Source organism: Onychostoma macrolepis, chromosome 08, assembly GCF_012432095.1.
Source record: "Onychostoma macrolepis isolate SWU-2019 chromosome 08, ASM1243209v1, whole genome shotgun sequence".
Lineage (NCBI taxonomy): Eukaryota > Metazoa > Chordata > Actinopteri > Cypriniformes > Cyprinidae > Onychostoma > Onychostoma macrolepis.
In genome coordinates this window covers 4,553,082-4,576,195 of record NC_081162.1, presented here as the reverse complement: position 1 = coordinate 4,576,195, position 23,114 = coordinate 4,553,082, and the positions used below count along the sequence as shown (strand labels likewise).

At 35.2% G+C, this 23,114-nt stretch overlaps 1 protein-coding gene across 2 annotated transcripts in view; it reads left to right on the top strand.

Annotated features, from left to right (window-relative positions):
- frmd3 (FERM domain containing 3) overlaps positions 1-23,114 on the top strand; it is a 70,529-nt gene that overhangs the window by 20,104 nt on the left and 27,311 nt on the right. For both annotated transcript variants that reach the window (XM_058783702.1, XM_058783701.1), the window contains exons 2-9: positions 744-848; positions 1,359-1,401; positions 3,668-3,746; positions 9,558-9,655; positions 10,000-10,123; positions 10,623-10,710; positions 10,912-11,000; positions 13,230-13,293. In XM_058783702.1, the coding sequence (XP_058639685.1) occupies positions 744-848; positions 1,359-1,401; positions 3,668-3,746; positions 9,558-9,655; positions 10,000-10,123; positions 10,623-10,710; positions 10,912-11,000; positions 13,230-13,293 (690 nt within the window). The remainder of the gene's footprint in view (positions 1-743; positions 849-1,358; positions 1,402-3,667; positions 3,747-9,557; positions 9,656-9,999; positions 10,124-10,622; positions 10,711-10,911; positions 11,001-13,229; positions 13,294-23,114) is intronic.

Genomic DNA, 23,114 nt, shown 5'->3' with positions numbered 1-23,114 from the left:
GTTGTAAATTGATGAAATTATACAGACAAAAGCAACAGCTCAGAATACCTTAGTATTTTAGCAACACACCAACAATCAATCTAAACACTATAACAATCATGTAGCAACATGCTAGAAACCACAAATAATACCCTACAATAGTGGCAACACACCAACAATCACTCAGAGCACCTTAGTAACCACATAGCAACACCCTAGAAACCACAAATAATTCCCTACAATAGTGGCAACACACCAATAGTCACTCAGGACACCTTAGCACCCACATAGCAACACCATAGAAACCACAAACAACACCCTACAATAGTGGCAACACACCAACAATCACTCAGAACACCTTAGCAACCACATATCAACACCCCAGAAACCTCTAACAACACCCTATAATAGTGGCAACGAACCAATAATCACTCAGTACATCTTAGCAATTGCATAGGAACACCCTAGCAACTATAAACAACGCCATAAAATAGTGGCAACAAAGTAACAGCTCGGAATACCTTAGCAATCATATAGCAACACTCTAGAAACCACAAACAACACCCTACAATAGTGGCAATAAACTGTCATTGTTGTAAATTGATGAAATTATACAGACAACAGTGAATATGATGATATGTTCATAAGAACTGGCTCACTATTTAATTTTATCCCACATCTCTGATGTAATGACCTGTCTGAAATTGATTCAAATTTGATTATGGCTTTGATTTGTATTCATCTGATTTTTCTTTCCTCTCCAGAGAGACACTAAAGGACAGTTTCTCTTGGATCATGTGTGTAATCACTACAGCCTGTTGGAGAAGGATTACTTTGGCATCAGATATGTGGACCCAGAGAAACAAAGGGTAACTACACATTCACAACTCTTTGGCTTCAATATTCATTAAGCAAATACTGACCTATAAGTTTAGGTAACTTCAACAGATACACTGTTTTAGCATTTAAACCTTACTTAAAATGAATATCATTGCATTAGGTAAGACAATATCGCATCGGCATCTGAAAATAAGTTTTTTAGGGTAGATATTTCATCCTTAAGTATCATACTGGCTTTAAATTCAGAACAACGTTACCATGACAACCGACCAAGGGGTTTTACCCTACTGTATGTATGACAATGTTTCTTCAGTCGAGCAGAAAACCTCCCAGCAGCACTGCAGTGAATTATTTACAGTAATTTATGTTGTAATATTAATGTCCGTTATAGAAAAAAGTGAGTGGGAATGTTGTTTACGATCATTTCCTGAGCAGGATGATTGTCCAAAGTGCTTACCATAAAAATGTTGATTTGTCACCATCTTTAGATGTCAGTGCACAGCAGTCAATAATTTCTGTCTCTCGTTGTTGTTTTACAGCATTGGTTGGATCCGAGCAAACCAGTAGTGAAACAGATGAAATGTAAGTTATTTATTTGATTTATGCCCTCAGTGTGGCAGATTCAACTGTATCAGTAGACGTTGTGAACATAGTGTCACTCTTTTCATTTGCACTGTAGCACAAATTCAGACATTTCGTACTTTAAGTTTTTGGATTTTCCTCCATGAAGCTCACAGATATGGTAGAGAATATGCAATGAGAACTGGAAATGTAGCACCACAGCTCAAAATTTCAGGAGATCATGATCTAACCACTACACACAATCTCATGATAAAGGAGAGAGTCACATCTAGAAACAAAAATACAAAGTTCTTTCATGAAACTCTACATGGCAATCAGAAACCCTTCACCTTCCCCAGCTCCACCTGTAGATCTGATATGGGGTTGTTTGAGCAAATTTTCCCAGGCAAAATTCTGTCATTTCAACAATGTTAATTTTGGTGATGAATAACGATAACTATATAAAACAATATTTATAAAAAATATAAAAACAAAATTATCATGACAATATTGACATTTTTGCCAACAAATAAAAACAAGATAAAAATGGGAGGGACGATATGTGAAGAGATCAAATCAAAAATAAAATTGTGTGGGGTAGGAAGGTTAATGTGCACATTTGAATTGTAACATACTGATGTACCTGGCGTTAGCATGCGCTTACTGCATGTCTCAAAAAATGTTCAAAAATGTCAGGAGAAGACAAATTTGAAAAAGCATGATAAAGAAGCATGATGAAGAAGCACACACACAGAAAGCCACCTCTCAGACAGTGTGCACGTACTGAATGGATTTCTCTTTCACTTCTTATTGCACTTGAATGGACAAATACACACAAAATTAAGTCAAATTCAGTTTTAATCTGTTTTGTTGAGTATTCACTTAAACACTAAAAGCAGGAAGAATTTCAGATGTGTATCAGTATATTGGATCCATGCATTAGATCTTAAAGTGATAGCAGCCTAATATATCTGCTACTGCAAATGTCCTTAATGTTAATCAAACAACAGCAAAAAAATAGAAAACAATCACTGCTTTTGACTGAATCACTTTAGTAGCCCTAACAGGACTGTATGTTAGCTCTTTTTGGACATAGCACTGGTGCTACAGAGGTTGAAAGTTTTGTAGAACATTCTACAAAATTGTAACACAAGAATAAAACATATGTTACCATCTCTGAAAACAACCACAAGTAGTGCAGTTCATCACTTGGCCATGTGACTGACAAAGGACATTCATATTCTACAGGGCACACAAAATCCAACTCTTAACAAGAAATGTTTTTGGCAAAATGGTCAAAAATGATAAAGAAGAGCAAGTTTGTTGCGCTTGTTTGTATGGCTGCAAAATTTGTCCAAAAAAATTGTTTTATAAATCAATATAACTAAAAATTAAGTATAGATTTAAATTAAGTATAAAATAAGTAAGTAAAGACTATAGTTATTCTAAGAAAAAAAAAAGTTAAACAAAATAAGAATTATTATTATTGTAATAACACTATATTTCTAGAATATGCAAAACATAGTATATAATAATAATAATAATAATTTGTTATTATTATTATTACTACTATTTTACAGAAAATTATTATGATTAAAAATCTGTGACAGTATTTTCTTAATTTTTGTCAGGAAATCTTATGCATCCACTGGGAGAACAATAAACTCCTGTACACTTCTCTGTACTGGAGAAAAACTTTTGGATTCCCATATGTTTGCTTCAAATTACTTTAGATAGAAGTATTATCATTCCTATTTTTATCCAAAATAGGGTGTTATGAGTATTTGTGTGACATTATTGTATTTGTACAGCCCTGTTTGAGCAACATAGAGCTGTTTGGTTTATAAGTGACTTATGTGTGAGTTGTGCTTCATTCAATGCTATTTGCAATAGTCAATGTATGTATTGCCTATGAAATGTCACAAAAATATTGCTAACATCACCAACCTTACACAGGTTAAACGTCACTCACAATCAGAAAAGTGACAGAGAAAGATCACAGACAAAGTGTGAAATGACTCTTCTAAGCAGACATTCTCCGCAGTGACGTGGTGACGTCAATGAAATCAATCTTTCCCTCAGAGCTCTAAATTTCTCAGACTCATTACGTTTATCTTTGAAGACTTCATTTCATTCTTCACCAGAGGGGTTTCCCTCATCTCATGGATTAATATAATCATTTTAGCTCCCCTCATGCCCTCAGTTACAGTTCTCTGCATAATCTCTCTCACATTTACTGGCTTACCCTCAAGTGAGTCTCTCTCTGCCCTCGTCTGATTGTTTTCAGGTCAGCAGCCGTACACTATGTGCTTCAGGGTGAAGTTCTACCCTCAGGAGCCAATCAAGATCAAGGAAGAGCTGACAAGGTAACAGGACTGTGATCTAATGTTCAAATGGCATTAGAATAACATTAAAACAACCCGGGCCAGTCACAGCATAAACATCTCTGAATCTCTCAAGTCAAGTATACGAGATGAAGGATCCTCTGAAAGAGATTTGCATTTTAAAAATGCCTCCTGGGCAGATTGTTCCAGTTTCATTTGGAAAGAGCATGTTTACTTTGCAGCTGAAGCCAGAATGGCTGATCTGCGGCTGCTTTCATGTCAAAGTAAGCAGTGTGATCTCATTATAGTGAATCTCATGAAACCTGTCAAGAACATGGCCGGGTCATACTTCACTCCAAAAACCAGAAGAAAGAAATGAAAAAAAAAAAAAAATTTTGCAAAATAAAAGAGAAAATTATTTTTGTACCTTTTTTACATTATGCCATTATTTTCAGAATAGTTAAGCACATTTTCCAAAATCTCATTGTATCTCACTCTATTCAGTGACGAGGCCTGAAATCTCTAGGTGGGTGGTTCTTTGTGAAATAGGTGGATCATTATTCTGTATATACACCAATGTGGGTTTCTGAATGAACAATCCCAGTTAGGGATTAGAGCCCTGAATTTCAGCCTGGGCCTGATGGGCCCCGACTTTTTTTAGCTTTTTTTTTTTTAAAGAGTGCTGCGTACAAGCGAGCAGACTATAGCTTGCCGCAAAGCCCCAGCAAAAGTAATTACCATGAATGTGTCGGAGGGAAATAGTAAGGAGATATTTGAATTATTTATTAATAAACTAGTGTTTTCTGAGTCCGTGTCGCAAGGATGAAGTTCACGATCCTGACTCGCCATCTCATTAAACGCGCCTTAGAGAGAAGTGCATCTTTACAGATTATGATTATAATGAAAGAGTTTTTATTTTCGATTTGTTGTATTTCGTTAAGTAGTAATTTAAAGCTTTCTATAGATATATTTGTCATGTGTGTGAGGCAAGTATTCGTTGAGTTTCGGTTCATTTTTGTGAAGCGCTCCTGTTCAAGACCGAGATGGCAGAAAGCACATCCTGTTTGTTTTCTGTATTTTATAAAAGCACAATGTTTTGTTGATATTGTGAGTGCACACAAATAAAAGTAGACCCTTTACAGTTCCGAATGATGTATTACTCTTACCTTTATGAGCAAAAATGACGGCGTATTTTAAGTTGTTTCCACTGAAAAAAATGCAAGTGAACGCGCTGGCTCCAAACTTTTTTATTTACTATTTTAATGGCTTAAACAGTAGTATAAGCTGTTTTGGGAGAAGGGGGAAAAAAAGACAGGCTATGGTTGGGCTCGGGCCGGTAATTCTGATAAGCTGCCGTACACGGGCCGAGCTAGGGCCTGAGCGTCTCGGGCCAGGGCCAGGCTAGGGCCTAAATTTGAGGCCCGTGCAGGGCTCTATTAGGGATATAACATTCAATTTGAGAGGATACATTTATATTTAAAAAAACACTCCCTAATTTTTGTAACTGAGTTGAAGATGAACTGCTGAACTACTCGAACTGCTGAATCTTTTTGTAACTGGTTTATTTACAATGAACTGTCAGAACAAATCAATTCGCCAAAATAAATCAGGCTTTGCAAAGCTTCATATAAGAAGGTCTGTTTAGGATGAATTGATTTATTACAATGAATCAAACTTTTCAAAATGGCATATGAGAAACAGCAGCATTTAGGATGAAACTATTTATTAGAATGAATCAGATGATTAATTACAATGAATCAATCTTTCCATATGAGAGAGAACGCTGCGTTTTAGGATGAAACGATTTTTAGAATGAATCCAACTTTCCAGTTCTACACGAGAGACAGAAAGAGCGGCATTTGGGACAAAACGATTCATTAGAATGAATCGAAATTTCCAGTGCAACATATGGGAGATATCTATTTAACATTTTGTGGGGAAAATGTCTAGATGACCATTTTGTAATGAAGATAACCATGAAAAAAACAAACAAACAAACAAACAAACAAAAAAAAAACATAATGAGGTTTCACATATTTGGCATCATTATTTTGAATTCTTTAAAAAATATTATATTAATAGCCTTGTGGTCCTTCTTGATCTTCTCCTCCTCACTTTCTTTAATAAAAGCAAAAATGGCAAAAAAATAAACCTTATTTTAATTATGTTTTAATATATGGTTTAAGTTTTAAAATCATTAAACTATAAATATATTACATAGAGGCCAAACTGTAAACCACACAAAAATATCAATTAATTTGACAATGACAAGGTTAGTTTGAATTCATAATATTGTTTGATAATACTTAAAAATACTATCATTCCAACATGATTGCAAAAATTTCAAGAACTTTTTAATTAGTCATGGACTTTTCTGTTTTTAATTAGATTTTTAAATATTTTTCTTTTCATCATTTTGGACATCCTTATTTTTCCAAAAATGAATATGAAACATGTTTACTCCTCAGTTTTATGTAAATAGGATTTTTTTTTTTCTCAAAAGGAAGCACACATATTCTGAATAGACTGTCAGTGTCAGTGTGTGTCACATATTCCTCTAACATTATCAGAGAGCAACGGTCCAAAAACGAGCTTTGATTCCATCTCAAACACACACATACAAGCACAGACATCTGCATAGATACACAAACACACACTCACAGATTGTTAGTGTGACTAACTCATTAGTGCTGCTCTCACAACATGATGCTCAGTGCATGTGCACCATCTGAACTGTGAAGATAAATGTATTTGTCTTTCTGGATCTTCCACGCTTTCTCTGCGCGCTGGAAGACCAGGATGTTCCTGTGGCCAGACAGAAGCTTGAAAGAGTGCAAAGGCGTATGTGTGTGAGAGTGTATCAGGGAGCCCAGGTTATTTGAGTTAAATGGGAACATCATGTGAAACAAGAAGGAAGGGATTGAGATGGACAAGGGATGCATTAATGTGAACGTTCAAGCTATTTTCTACTCCGCCCCAGAGTTTTTTTCTGTTAAAGCTCAGTTTGACATAGAAAACAACTATAGTTCTTTCCTTCTGCTCTTTCTCTGTTTAATATTTAATATAAAGAATATTTGAGTGTAGTGGGTTAGAAAGAGCGAGAATGGAGAAAACAGAAATGCGAAAGTGCACAAAAAGTGTTTGGCCAATGAATTGCAATCCTGTTGTGCAAACCCCATAAGTCAACATGAAATCAAATAATTCAGTTAATCTTATTGTGAACGATTTGTGAGTGCACGTTATTCTAATAGTTTTTATGATTTTTTATCAAATGTGATAACTTGCTTCACCTCTGAAATGGCTTAAAATATATTTTTCCTTGAATATCCTGTTTCACTTTGAAGTATGTCACATTACTCTTATGAAAAGAAGTGTACTTAATAGTATTAAATGTGCACTAATGTACTTCAGATGTACTTTGTAACATTTTTAACTGTGCTTTTAGATAATAACAAAATAAATTAAATTAAATGCCACTTACTTACAATGTACTTAAAGAGAGACACTTTCATGACTGTTTCTTAACACATTTAAGTACAATTTGAAAAAATGCACTTTGTAATGCCATATTAAATGTTTTCCTTTAAAGAACATTTTAAATTATGTTTTAATAATCTTTTGTGAGAACTATAAACAGTTGTAATTCTAACTGTTGTGTGGTATTCGATATGACATCTAGAGTTAATATATTTTAAATGTATTAAACTGCAACCTCATCATAACAAATGTGTATTTAAGAATATATATATATATATTTGTAATTATATATAAATGATTTAGTATGTCATGAATGCTTATGTTTGGTAAGTGCACTTGAATTATATTTCAATTATAAAATAACATATAAAGATGTATTTTTAGTCCTACTTAAATGAGTCAAAAAAACAACAACAACAACAAAAACACTCTAAAGTTCATCTAAATGTACTTAATAAAATGTAAAATATAATACATTTTAATTTAATTGCAGTTACATATAATTAAGTGTCTGAAAACAGTTCTCTTTTACTCTTTTTAAAAGTATACTTCTGTTTCATGAGGCAATGGAAGTGAAATCGGTTGTGAATTCCCACTAGTCATGTAATTATGCATGAGCTTGGATGAAAATTATTAATAATGTAGGGTCATTGTGCAATTTCTAGCATGGCCATCATTTAAAAAAAATAATATTGAGCTCCTCCATACCTAGAACACAACCGAATGCACTTTTTCTGTACTTTGTAAAAATTAATAAAGATTCTCATAGGGATTATGTTATTTTTTGAAGTGCACGTGTGTATTCTGTCTGAAATGTCATTGTCAGTTCAGACTTACAGACTAAGTACAGACTTAGGTGTATTATGTTGTGCCTACATTTATTTTAGGCCATGCAAAAGTAAGATTTCTTTAAGGCAACAGTAGTGCTGAGTGCTCAGGTCCTAGTAATGTTAGTGTACTGAAGCAGGGACTGGTTTGCCAGTGGGCACATGCAGATCATCTAGACATTTCTGCTCTGAGATCCTGCCAGAACAGAAGGGTATCTACTTTTTTAACTGGCCAATTGTGATACTATAAACTCATTAAAGCTCTCAAATTTTGAGACAAAGCATCCTGTTCAGTAAACTGTTGTTTTGAATGTTCCTCATATTTCAGTGGGAGTATTGAATGTGCACTAGTAGAGTACCTCAAATGTACTAAACATGTTTTAACTGTACTTTTAGATAATATAAATTTAATTTAATTCCACTTACTGTAGCTGTACTTAAATAGAGACACTTTCATATTTCTTAACACATTTAAGTACACTTATAAAAAGTGCACTTTGTAAAGCTTTTGTCAAATTAAAAGTTTTAATTTAAAGTACATTTTAAATTGTGTTTTAATAATCTTTTGTAAGAAATATAAATAACTATAAACAGTTATAATTCTAACTGTTGTGTGATATTCAGTTTGACATTTAAAGTTAATATATTGTTGCTGATATGTTTGTGCTTACTTGTATTGGACAGATTTCACATGTTTACAGTTGTGCTTCAAATGTGACATTGACTTTTGTTTTGTTTTGTTTCAAAGTGTGAACAGCAAAATTGAACATTTTCAGTTCTGTTCAATTATAAATAAGGTACAAATCTATTTCACATTGTAACGTCAATGTTGAAGAGGTGGATTGGAATTCAAGCGAATTTAAGTCATCATTTATCATAATTGTGCATGATTAAGGGTAATTGAAAAAAGTTAAACTAAAAATGGTAGCATCTAAATTAACTTGATTCCACGGTACATCAATTTATACAACCAAGCCTATTTTATATCATAAAGCATATACATTTTTTTTTAATTTCATTTAGAAATATAGAAATATTGCAGTTTACCAGTTTTTTTTCAGTGTGATAATCATAATTTTTTTTAAAATAATTTTGTAATAATAAAATAAATTTTGAATTGCACTCTCTCTAAACCTATATATAGCCTACTGTATTTGTGTGTGTGTGTGTGTGAAAAGTTAAAATAATAATGCTTACTTTTAAATTAGGAATAATCAAAATGTGATATTATTTTAAAATGTATTATGAGATTTGTTGAAGATAAAATGATATTATTATAAACACGTTGGGATAGAGTGTCATGCATATTTAGCTTATTCAGAGCTTATTCAGAGTCTCTGATGTGGGCCATATTTAAAGGGTCATATGAACAGCCTGAACCCAAAATCTGAGGTTGGATTTCACAAACAAAATTAAAAAAAATTTAAAAAATGTAAATTTGACACTTTGTCTTGTAGCCAGAGAAAGAGAATCCATAGTGAATGTTTCATGTCAAAATAACACTAACACTCTTTGGAAATGTCTCTTCTACTGTTGTTTCTATTGTCAGGTATCTTCTGTACCTGCAGCTGAAGAGAGACGTGTACCACGGTAGGCTGTTGTGTCCCTTCGCTGATGCTGCGTATCTTGGAGCCTGTATAGTACAGGGTGAGAATACAATCTCATGTTCAGACGACTTTTACAACCAATCACACTTTTCATTACATTTTCTGATGTAACCAAAGCTTGAGTACTATTTGACATCAGACTCTGTCAGCGGCAGTAACACGTGTTCCTGAGACATTTTCTTCTGGAAGCTTTTTAACTAATGAGCAGTCATATTTCAATCCTCTTTACACGTTTCCCTGCCCATAAAGCGACCAGCAAAGAGAGTTTCTGATGGATATGGACCTTATTTAGATCAGGAACAGATGAAAGTCTCTTGTTGAAGATACATGGGCTCTTCAGCTTTTCATCTGATCATTGATGAGTTTTTGTTTATCTTGTTATAGCTGAGCTTGGGGACTACGATCCTGAGGAACATCCTGCAGACTACATCAGTGACTTCAAGCTCTTCCCCAAACAGTCCCTCAAACTAGAGCGCAAGATCATGGAGATCCACCAGAATGAGCTGAGGTGAGAGAAAACACACCAAATGTAAGCCACATGCCCACTGGAGAACTACAATTAATCGTACACCACCATTCAAAAGTTTGGGATTGGTAAGGTTTTTAAATGTTTTTGAAAGAGTTCTCTTATGCTCACCAAGGCTGCATTTATTTGATCAAAAATACAGTAAAAATGTCAAAGCTGAATTTTCAGCATCATTACACTAGGCTTCAGTGTCACATGATCCCTCAGAAATCATTCTAATATGCTGATTTGCTGCTCAAGAAACATTTCTTATTATAATCAATGTTGAAAACAGTTATGCTTAATATTTTGTTCTAACAATTTAAGTCTTAACTGTCACTTTTGATCAGTTTAACACATCTTTGCTGAATATTACTATTGTTTTTATTATTTATAACAGTATTGTATGTGTAACCTTAATAATTTAGAGTATATAGTATTAAAGATTTGGTGTGGCGTAGTTGTAGATCTTATTGTAAGATTGTGTTGTTTGTTTCTGTAGGGGACAGTGTCCTGCCCTCGCCGAGTTAAATCTTCTTCAGAGGGCTTACACACTGGACACATATGGAGTCGACCCACATCCCTGCAAGGTACTGACTCGACCAAAAAATATCTGTCAAAGTAGTTGAACTTCATTTGCTGAAAAAAAGGTAAGAAGCTACGCAATGATCAAAGACGTCCATCTTGCAAATTTACATGAAAAAATAAAAAGCAGTGCAATGGAACGCAAAAACTACTTTTGGTTGTAGCTGAAACATCATGAATCTGAAGCTTAATCTAATTCATTTTAGGATTTCACAGGATCCACAGCCTTCCTGGGATTCACTGCAAGAGGGTTTGTGGTTTTCCAGGGAAATAAGCGGATCCACCTTTTAAAATGGTAACCATCTTAAAATATTTTCACTTTTCTCAGATTCACTTGCCACCACTACCTTACCTTACTCAGTTTAGTTTTCACAGACAAAGAAAGCTGATTGTCTGTCGTCAATAGTGTAGCAAGCACAGCTCAAACAAAAGTCACTTTTAAACCAATCAGCTTTATGTTGGTCAATGCAACGAATCAGTAAAATCTTTGAACATGCTGTGAAATCACCATAGGGAAATATTTTCACCTGGCACAAAATTTTGTTGGTTTTGTGGATTCCTATTGAAATAACTGGATTTTGTACGCAACAGTTTGGTGAACAACAGTAAAAATGACCTCTCCATAAGTCTAGTGTCCACTTTGTAGCTTATTTTGAAGAAAAAAATCCACTTAAAGTGTTAGTTCACCCAAAAATGTGTCGTTCCAAACATGTAAGACCTTCGTTCATCTTCAGAACACAAATTAAGATAATTTTGATGAAATCTGAGATCCCGCATCGACAGCAACGCGACTGAAATGTTCCCAGACCCAGAAACGTAGTAAGGACATCGGTAAAACAGTCCATGTAACATCAGTGGCTCAACCGTAATTTTATGAGGCTACTAGAATACGTTTGGGCAAAGAAAACAAAAAAAAATAAAAATGTGCGTCAAAGACTGATGTGGAAGAGGACAAATTGTTGAATAAAGACATTATTTTTGTTTTCTTTGAGCACAAAAGTATTCTTGTCACTTCATAATATCACGGTTGATATGGTCACATGGACTATTTTAATGATGTCCTTACTACCTTTCTGGGTCTTGAACATTGTCAGTTGCGCAGCTGTCTATGAAGGGTCAGAAAGCTCTCGGATTTCATCAAAAATATCTTCATTTGTTTTCTGAACATGAACGAAGGTCTTACGTCAGGTGTCACCAAACTTCATCCTGGAGGGCTGGGGTCTTGCAGAGTTTAGCTCCAACTTGCCTCAACACACCTGCCTGGAAGTTTCAAGTATACCTAGCAAGACCTTGATTAGCTGCTTTAGGTGTGTTTAATTAGGGTTGGAGCTAAACTCTGCAGGACCGAGTCTGGTGACCCCTGTCTTACAGGTTTGGAACGACATGAGGGTGAGTAATTAATGACAGAATTTTACCTTTTTGGTGAACTATCCCTTTAAATCCTTATAGTCACCATGGATGATAACTATAATGATAACTATAACTGTAAAGTTATAATAATTGTTCTAATTTTGTGAGTAATAATAACAATAACAACACAGAAAACAACACTTTCAGAATTATTATTTCCAGCTGATGAATGATAAAAACATCGACAGCCAATCAGAATCCAAACAACTTTAAATGAGCTTGAGCATTATAAGCGACAATAATAATAAACAGAAGTTATCTCTCCATTGGTGTATAGTTATTCTGATAGTTGCCATTTTTGGTGTAGGAGTGAGTAAAGGCCCGTTCACACCAAGAACTATAAAAATAACTATAGCCATATTAGTGTCCACACCAATGGATGATAATGTTCTATTTGTAATAAGTGCATTGTGCAGTTTTGTCATCTGCTGTTTTAAATGCTAGAGCTCTTTTAAAGTCAGGTTGATTCTGATTGGCTGCCGGTGTTTTTAATTGTTCATCGGCTTGAAAAAAATCGTTTTCATAGTGATTCCAACAATATTGTTCCTCGGTGTTGTTACTGTTACCTGTGGTGTGAATTTCCTATTCTTGTGGAATGAAAATGTTATAGTTTATCTTTATCATTATAGTTATCATCCTTGGTGTAAACTTGCAATCAGACTCTGAGAACAAAGCAAAAAAATATATATATATACGTATATTTCTCAAGGATGTCTTGCCATTAAGTATTTCCAGTAAAATTCTTGAATATCTTTTAAAGATCTGATGCAATAACCTTGCAAATTGAGTTGCATCTAGGATCTGTTCTTCCTCAAAATCAGCTTGAGAGCTTGTAAATAAAACCCAGTTGAACAGACAGTTGAAAGCCTATACGCCGTGACTCACAGACATTATGTAAGGCCAGTCGATCAGCGGAAGGGTGAGCGGTCTGTGGGTGCTCCTGATCTATAACATATGAGGTTTTGTACAGCTGTTAACACCAGCTCACAGTCAACAAGCAGATGAATGCTTTTGAAGAGTTTCCCTTTCATAGCGTTAGAGTGTCTGTTGACATGAACCTTTTACATTGAACGCCTCACTTGTAACGTTTCATTTGTATCCCTCACTCTTGCAGGGCAGATGTCAGCAAATTTAAGTTTGAAGGGAAAACATTTTATGTGATTGGAGTGCAAAGAGAGGTAAGATACATTATCTTTTTAAAACTCTCATTCATTTTAGTCATGTGGTTCATAATGCATTTACCCACCATGTAATACCAATGAAACCTGACCCATTCAGATTATCATTATGCTGTACATTACATCATGAGGACTCAATTTTATGTTATCTTACATTCATTTGAGAGCTTTGGTAAACTCACTGGCGTTGTCCTATATATTTATTAACATTGCCATGCCCCTATTCTTCATTCTACTATAATAAATAGCTGGAAATTAATTTAAATGATTTATAAAGAATAAAGCCTATTAAACAGGGTGACCATCCATCCTCTTTTCCCCCCACGTGTCCTAGCGGGGATTTCTAAAAATTAAATGTCCTGAGTTTGGCTTTGTTTTCTTACTGACGTTTTCTTTACAGTCTTCATACATTATATGTACGTGTACATACATTGCACAGTTCTCTGTAGATCCTGCCTTATCGTGCGCTGTGATTGTTCGATTATGTATAATGCCTGCACACTAGGGCTGTCACTAACAATTTTTTTTGGTAATCGAGTAATCTGTCGATTATTCTGACGATTAATTGAGTAATCACATTATTATAATACATTTTTTTATAGTAATAAAAATAGACCTAAGCAAACAGTAGCCTTTAAAATGACTTAAAATACATATATAATAGCAATGACACAATAATTAGTTCAAACAAAGTATCCAAAGCAAGTAATCATGGTTTTATTGAACAAAACTGTTGCTTTTACACTTTACAGCGCGATCTAATCTTTGTTTAATATTGACTCAACAACATTTCATTCAGATGTCCGCTTTATCTTTAATATTTGGTCAGTTCTTTACGTCAGAAATGCTACAGATACTGTAATTTCTTGAATATGTGGATATCAAAACATGTAAACTCAGAGTGAGGGTTTGAGCTTTTATTTTGAAGTCGCGATGAACAGTTTGCATAATGGGAAAGATATTGATGTATTCTCCTGTGTTTGCGTAGGTTAATAAATGATTTACCTTACAAATCTGATGAAATGGCACACGTTGTGTTCCCAGATGAATGTTATAAATAAACCCAAACACACAACAATATGCAGAGATGGAGTTTGAGATGCTCCACTCATATAAACGATAACAGTTCATGTGGAGCAGCATTCACTGACACAGATGTAACGTTACGTAACCAACACGTGTGTAAATAATTAAAGCACATATATTAAACCTGCATCACATATATTTATTTAATTGAATCATAGCGTTTGCAATAACATTATGCTTTATTATGATTTTTAAATGGGTTTAAAGGGATAGTTCACCCAAAAATGAAAATTTGATGTTTATCTGCTTACCCCCAGGGCATCCAAGATGTAGCTGACTTTGTTTCTTCAGTAGAACACAAACGAAGATTTTTAACTCAAACCGTTGCAGTCTGTCAGTCAAATAATGGCAGTCAATGGGACCCACGGCTTTGAGAGACGAAAAAACATACACAGACAAAACCAAATTAAACCCTGATGCTCGTGACGATACATTGAGGTCTTAAAACACAAAACGATCGGTCTGTTCACAACATCCGTTCACAACATCCAGCGCGTGACGCGTCAATGTGCTCTGGCATAGTATCTGTCGCGTCTATTCATCACTCATTGTTTAGATCGCTTCTGTTCATGCGTCTACTATGCCAGAGCATGTTGACGAGTCACATGCCGGATGTTGTGAACGGATAAGAGGTAAAAAATTATATAAATACTGTTTCGTGTCTTACACTGCAAAAAATGGCTTATCTTACTTAGTATTTTTCTCTTGTTTCTAGTCAAAATATCTAAAAATCTTAAGTAATTTTGCTTGACTAGTAAAAATATCTTAATTTAAGATATTTAGTCTTGTTTCCAGGGGGAAAAAAATAAAAAATAAATTAAGCGCATTTTGCTTAAAACAGGTAAAATTATCTGCCAGTGGGGTAAGTAAAATGCTCTTGTTTTAAGAATATTTTACTTACCCCACTGGCAGATGATTTTACTTGTTTTAAGCAAAACGCACTTAATTTAGTCTTTTAATCTTAATATTAAGACTAAATATCTTATGTCATTTTGCTTATCTAGTAAAAGTATCTTGATTTAAGATTTTTAGATATTTTGACTAGAAACAAGAGAAAAATACTAAGTAAGATAAGCCATTTGTTTGCAGTGTAAGACCTCAATGTATCGTTCAGCATGTTCAGTATGTGTTCTACAGGAGAACGGTCTAATAATGTGTTTAATGGATTCTCGTCCATGGAATGCACCACTTCCGGTATTTTGCCGGTTACTCAACACGGGCAAAATGCAATCGAGGATATTTTTTAAATCGAGCACTCGAATTGAATCGAGGAATCGGGATAGCCCTACTGCACACTATTGGTCAAACTACTTTTCAGTCATTATCCTCAGTAAGTATGAAAACAACAGATATACAAAGCCAAAACCTGGACATTTTAGGCTCATTTAGAAAGCCACATGTGGTCACCCTACATCAGCTGCCTCTTAAACCTCACCGTTTTAATGCAGATATCAAAGTGGCTTTGTTTTGCCAGTACAGATTTAAGTCCTGTTCACACTAAGGACAATAATTGTAATGATAACTACAAGTACAAAGTTTTAATAATTGTTCTAATTGTATGAGAATAGAGACATCTACACGACAACTATAATGATAACAAGGAACGATATCGTTGGAATCACTGTCAGAATGATTCCCCCCCCCCCAGCTGTTGAATGATACAATTACTGACAGTGAGAATCCACCTGACTTTGAAAAGCTCAAGCATTTAAGGCTGCATAGAAAGTCCATTGCTGTGGGCACTAATATAGTTATTGCTATAGTTATGGTTCTTGGAGTGAATTCAGCGTCCTCTGCCTGTCATTCTGTTTGTGTGTCACGCTTTAAATCTAGTTTTACATGTGCTTCTGTCTTCTTTTCTCTGTGTGCACTTTTCCATTGCTGGTGAGTAAACATATACATCATGGCCATTGATGAACTCATGAATTATGACTATATAGCCTTAGTACACTTCCTCACCCACATATCTGTCCTGATTTTAATCAGTCTTTAGTTGTAGTGCCCAACATAGAGTATTCATGAGAATTTCATGAGCAACACTGTCTGTTAGGACTGCACAATTATGAAAAACATCCAGTATTTTATTGGATATTCTAATTAAAAATGATTCCTTTTGATTTAGATTGGAATAACTTTTTTTTTGCCATATTATCCTGTATACACTTAAAGAATAGAAGGTAATTTTCCTAAATTAATTACCTTCTCTTTTTATTATTCTGCTCTTGAGTGTTTTAGTAAATATTTTATAAATACCTTTAATAAATATTGTTGAAAAATATGGAATACATTTTTTAAAATACATTATTGAAATAAATCCTAAATAAAATAAATTCTAAAACCTTCTTTTTGGGAACAAATCTAAATGCACTGCTGTTATGACATTGTTATAATAGAAAACTCAATTTATATACAACTGTAAATTGTGCAGCCAAACTTTATATACGTAGATATAATAAACTGATGAAATTATTGAAATAATTTAAAACAGTGGTTCTCAACCAGGGGGCCTTAGCATGACTTAAATGATTTCAAATAAGACAAAACAAGCATTAAAATAAAATGTATCCAGTAAATCACAAATGACCTGGAGTCAAAAAGCTTGAGATCCACTGGTTTAAAGCTATGAAATATTTCTTAGGTTGCTTGTGAAGTTATGCATATTATATGATGGGTATGAAACTAAAGTGTTGTTGGATGTCTAGATGTGTGTGTGTGTGTGTGTGTGTGTGTGTGTGTGATTGGTTATTTCTGTACACTATATCATCGCCTGTCTGGGTCGCCACCCATGCAAGCCTGAGAGTCTCTGGGTTGATACTGTATGTGTGAACAGGGAGAATCATTGTGTGGTGTTCTCACTGAAGTCTGTCTTTCTCTGCATGTTCACACACACACACACACACTTGTAAAGGATGTGTGTGCGTTTACTTATACCGGACATGTGACTGTGTTTCACACACACGTGCACACGTCTGTCTGTGATAAACACTATTCTGCCCAGAAGTGTTGGAGTGCAGACTGTTCACTATCCCCGGAGGTTGAGCAACGGCTGACCTGTTCTCCTACTCAAATCTCACAGAATGATTTCTGAATTATTGTTCATATACTTAGAGTCAGGCATTTGAATGGACCATAGAGACTTCTTACATAACTCATCCAGCACTATTTGCGCTCCTGACATGAATTATACCTCAAATTGTGTGGCTTATTAAGGAATTTTCTGGACAAAAAACTAAAATCAAACAAAAAAACATGGACGTACATTGTGTTTTACCATTTATAATTATTCTTTGTTTCTCCCTGTAAATAATTCTCCCTGTTCATATATTTAAGAAAAAAAAAAATACAAATAAAAATGCCATTGTGTCAATAATGAGGCATTGCTTTTATTTTTTTAAATGTATTTTATTTAATAATTACAAAATATTTTCATAGTTAAGTCATTATTGTTAATTTTTATAAAGAATTCTTCCCACCTCATTTATCAACAAAAATGTCAACATCTACAGGTGCATCTCAATAAATTAGAATGTCGTGAAAAAAGTAAATTTTTTCTTGTAAGTTGTTTCAAAAAGTGAAACTTTCATATATTTTAGATTCATTGCATGTAAAGTAAAATATTTCAAAAGTTTTTTTGTTTTAATTTTGATTATTAGAGCTTTCAGCTCATGAAAGTCAAAAATCAGTATCTCAAAATATTAGAATATTTACATTTGAGTTTCAATTAATGACCATCCCTACAGTATAAATTCTGGGTATCTCTTGTTCTTTGATACCACAATAATGGAGAAGACTGCTGACTTGGCAATGATCTAGAAGACGAACATTGACGCCCTCCACAAAGAGGGTAAGTCACAGAAGGTCATTACTGAAAGGTGTGGCTGTTTACAGAGTGCTGTATCAAAGCATATTAAATTCAAAGTTGACTGGAAGGAAGAATTTGGGTAGGAAAAGGTGCACAAGTAACAGGAAAAGGTGCACAAGTAACAGGGATGACCGCAAGCTTGAGAATACTGTCAAGCAAAGCTGATTCAAACACTTGTGAGAGCTTCACAAGGAGTGGACTGAAGCTGGAGTCAGTGCATCAGGAGTCACCACGCTCAGATGTCTTCAGGAAAAGGGCTACCAAGCCACTTCTGAACCATAAACAACGTCAGAAGCGTCCTACCTGGGCTGTGGAGAAAAAGAACTGACTGTTGCTCAGTGGTCCAAAGTCCTCTTTTCAGATGAAAGTAAATTTTGCATTTCATTTGGAAATCAAGGTCCCAGAGTCTGGAGGAAGTGTGGAGAGGCACAGAATCCATGTTGCTTGAAGTCCAGTGTGAAGTTTCCACAGTCAGTGATGATTTGGGCTGCCATGTCATCTGCTGGTGTTGGTCCACTGTGTTTTCCGATGTCCACAGTCAACGCAGCCATCTACCAGGAGATTTTAGAGCACTTCATGCTTCCTTCTGCTGACAAGCTTGATGGAGATCCTGATTTCATTTTCCAGCAGGACTTGGCACCTGACCACACTGCCAAAGGTAGCAAAAGCTGGTTCAATGACCATGGTGTTACTGTGTTTGATTGGCCAGCAAACTCGCCTGACCTGAACCCCATAGAGAATCTATGGGGTATTGTCAAGAGGAAGATGAGAGACACCAGACCCAACAATGCAGATGAGCTGAAGGCTACTGTCAAAGAAACCTGGGCTTCCATACCACCTCAGCAGTGCCACTAACTGATCACCTCCATGCCACGCCGAATTGAGGCAGTAATTAAAGCAAAAGGAGCTCCTACCAAGTATTGAGTACATATACAGTAAATGAACATACTTTCCAGAAGGCCAACAATTCACTAAAAACGTTTTTTTTTTTTTTATTGGTCTTATGAAGTATTCTAATTTGTTGAGATTTGTTGAGTGAATTGGTGGGTTTTTGTTAAATGTGAGCCAAAATCATCACAAATAAAGGAACCAAAGACTTAAACTACTTCAGTCTGTGTGCATTGAATTTATTTAATACACGAGTTTCACAATTTGAGTTGAATTACTGAAATAAATGAACTTTTTCACGACATTCTAATTTATTTAAAATATTATCGTATATGATGTATCACCAACTTGGAACATGGAACACCATTGGGAACCAACAGGGAAATTGATCAATTTTACATGAAAATTGACAGTATTTGACAGTATTATACAGTAAAACAAATTTGACAGTATTATACAGTAAAATTGCATATAATGTGATGTTAAAATATAAAGGGCCTGATTTAATAACAGCTTGTGCCAACACAAACCCTCTTTTACTGTGAACAAACTACTGTCAGGAGTTACTAAAGACATACAGTCAAACATTAGCAATTAAAAGGCGCAGACACAGTCATTTTTGCAGCTGAACTTCTTGCATATGCATTTGTAGGAGTTTCACACAAAATTTCTGGGAGGAGAGTATTTAAATGAATCATGCAATGTGATTTACTAAGGTTTGCAGTAGTCAATTAAGTGACTTTATTTAACACCCCCAAAAAGCATGTCTTAACACATTTTGCGCTGTGTTAGTAGATTACACACACATGATTATCATTGTCTCTGCGCTAATTTGCACTGCTCTCGGTAGATTGTGTTGGTCACTATGGAAATGATCCAGCTGTGTCTGTGTTCTTTAATTTGCACATTGTCAGTAGATCAACAGCAGAACTTGCACTCTCACACTAATTTAAATCTCTATTAGAGTTTTTCACTGTGGTGAAGTAACTGAGAATTCTATCATGACAACTCTTGGAAGATTTTAGCATGGAATGGATGTGACAGTGTTTATGCATTTAATCTTGGCAGAATAGAACTGCTACGCTGCTGCTGCTGAATTGCTGCTGCTGTAGTTGTAGATTATTGTGCTGCTTTAAAGCAAGTACAGGAACTTGCTGCTGCCAATACATATGCCGATACGGTACTGTGAGTATTTAAGAAATACTGCTGCCACACAAATAGCATATAAAATAACCCGTAGCAGATCTATAACGGTGGAGCTGGGGAGGGCGGAGGGTTTAAAGCGCGCTGCAAAATGGTCAGTGAATATACTAACCAGCCATTTAAATGTAAAGTAGTAAGCTCATTGGCTGCATGAGCAACATTAACCAATCAGCTTGTTCCAAGTAGTTTAACACTGTGAATATCATCAATTTGCGTTAACGACCCATCAGCCTGTGCCATCTAGAGTTTCATGACTGAACTTGGAATTTAACCAGTTAACAGCAGTGCTGGGTAGATTACTTACAAATTTTACTCCTTACTGATTATAGATTACGTGATAAAAATTGTAGTTAGTAATGAAATCTAAGTTACTCAATTAAGGTAATGTATTCTGACTACTTTTTAGATTACTTTTTACCTAACTTGTTTTAAACATACCATTAAATGTGTACCATGTTGATATAAAAAAGCAAAGAGAAAGAAATCTGTCTGTCTGTCTGTCCTGAACATGCATACAAGCCAAGTCAGAAAGTCAACTTTATTTTTTTAAAGTGCTTCATACAACATAGATTGTTTCACAGCAGCTTCATAGTAGCATCAAATTCACATTCTACTGTAAAACAGCTCTAACAATTCAATAGTGTCATTCTACAGCTCAAGTCAGTTCAGTATTGATTCAGTTCAGTTGCATAACTGTGTAGAATTCATCAGTTGTACATACTGTATACAGTGTATATGTGCATATGCATGTACATTATGTGCGAGTGCTATGACAAACTCCTGTGCTCCACTGCACTCTGAACAAGCAAAAGACTAGGAGAGTAGTGTTTTACATCTTTCACGTCTGTGTGTAGCTTGGCGTGTATGTGGCTAATTATTTTATGTTTGTGTGTAGAGTTACTATGCAGAAATACCATTTTTAGAAGAGTTAAAACCGTTTTCAAAGAAGTGTTTGATTTTGCAAGATGTGTGTGACGTTTTGTATGTTGTGTGTGTGTTTTGTGTGTAGAGTTTTGAGAAATGGAGCCATAGTTTCATAAACTGTAAGCATTTTGAAAAAAACTGTAATTATGAATAATTTAGAGGCATTGTGTGAATAATATGTAATCATGTAGTCCAGAAAAAGTAACCGTAATCTGAATGTGAGCATTTTAAAATGTAATTTAATCCAATTACGTGTACTCAATTTTTGGAATCCGAGATTACGTAATCCAGATTACATGTAATCAGTTACTACCCAGCACTGGTTAACAGGGTTATGGTTTTTAGGGTTGTGTTATACACTCTAAAATATGCTGGGTTAAAAACAACCCAACTTGGGTTATTCGGCAACCCAGCGCTGGGTAAATATTGGACAGAACACATGCTGGGTTATTTTGACCCAGCTGGTTTTGTTAAATGTTTTTACCCACCATGCTGGGTTGTTTTATTTAAATCAACTATTGTTTAAAAATTATTATATTGCTGGTTTAAAATGGGCTGGAATTTAGAATTCACACACACAATACTTGAGGCAACAGCAATAATCAAAAGATGGAACATTTATTATTAAGCAAGAACACCCATGGACAAAATACAAGACAAATTGAATTTATTTGGGTAAATACAGCATAGTTTACAATATTACTTACATTTAAACTCGTTTAACAAGCATTTTAGAAATAAAAAACTGCAACATTTAAAAGTAGCATTTTAATTTAAGTGTATTCAACCGTTCTCTGTAATCACTTTTTACCGAAATAGTGCTGATAGGCGTGCCGGTGTGTCGCTGAAATCTGAGCCGGTGATGGGCTGCTGTTCGCGTTTCACTCGTAGCTGTAGAGGACTCAAAAAGCCCGCGTTTAACTGGAACTCAGCAGCTGAGTTATTCGTCGGAGACAAGCTCAACCCCAGCATTAAAAATGACCCAGCTGCTTAGGTATAGAAAAACTACCCAGCACCTGGGTAAAAATATTAAAAACAACCCAATAAAATGACCCAACAGGCTGAACCCAGCATTTTTTATAGTGTACAGACTACCTGACGTCACTCTGTGTACCACAGTTCGTAATCCCAGTTAGTTTAGTGCGGGATGCCCGTCCTAAACCTAGATGATTAGTGGACCGGTTGGGTGAGCGCTCTGACATTTAGCGTTGTTTTAATGATGTGACGGTAATCTCAGTGTGAGCGTTCAGCAGTATATTGCAGGGGCAGCAGTTTGATGCTAAACGGCCTGGAAGTGGTTTGTATTGATTTCTTTCTGGATTCACTGTTCTGTTTAGTACTCCATCTATCGATCCTGGTCTCAGATTACACGATGCGTGGGGTTAATGGAACTTATTCTCCTGACACTTCTGTTTTTCACAGTACTTTATCAGGCCTCATATATATCTCTGTCACATCGGCCTAACACGTACATATTCACCTCCGCTTCGGCCCAGGACGTTTGATCCAACATGTACATTTGCTGGGCTCAGGCTGTCACATAGTTCGGTTGGCAGTTTAGCACATTCACCCCACTGTAATCTCAGACGCGTCAACGGGAATCCGACACATATCGACCCAGCAGAAAACTAATACCCACTATACATTTTCATTACAGCGCTGACGTAGCTTTCGTCCTCTCATGCATGGTTATTAATCTAACATGTGACTCATTATAAACCAGTTCATGTCCTCCTGAGTGGTGATAAAATACGTGATATACAAACATTTATAATGTGGAAACACTTCTTCATTTGATTCTGCGTGCACTTATTGTTAGAAAGAAATTCATACAGCAAGTTTGCATTAAATTAATCAA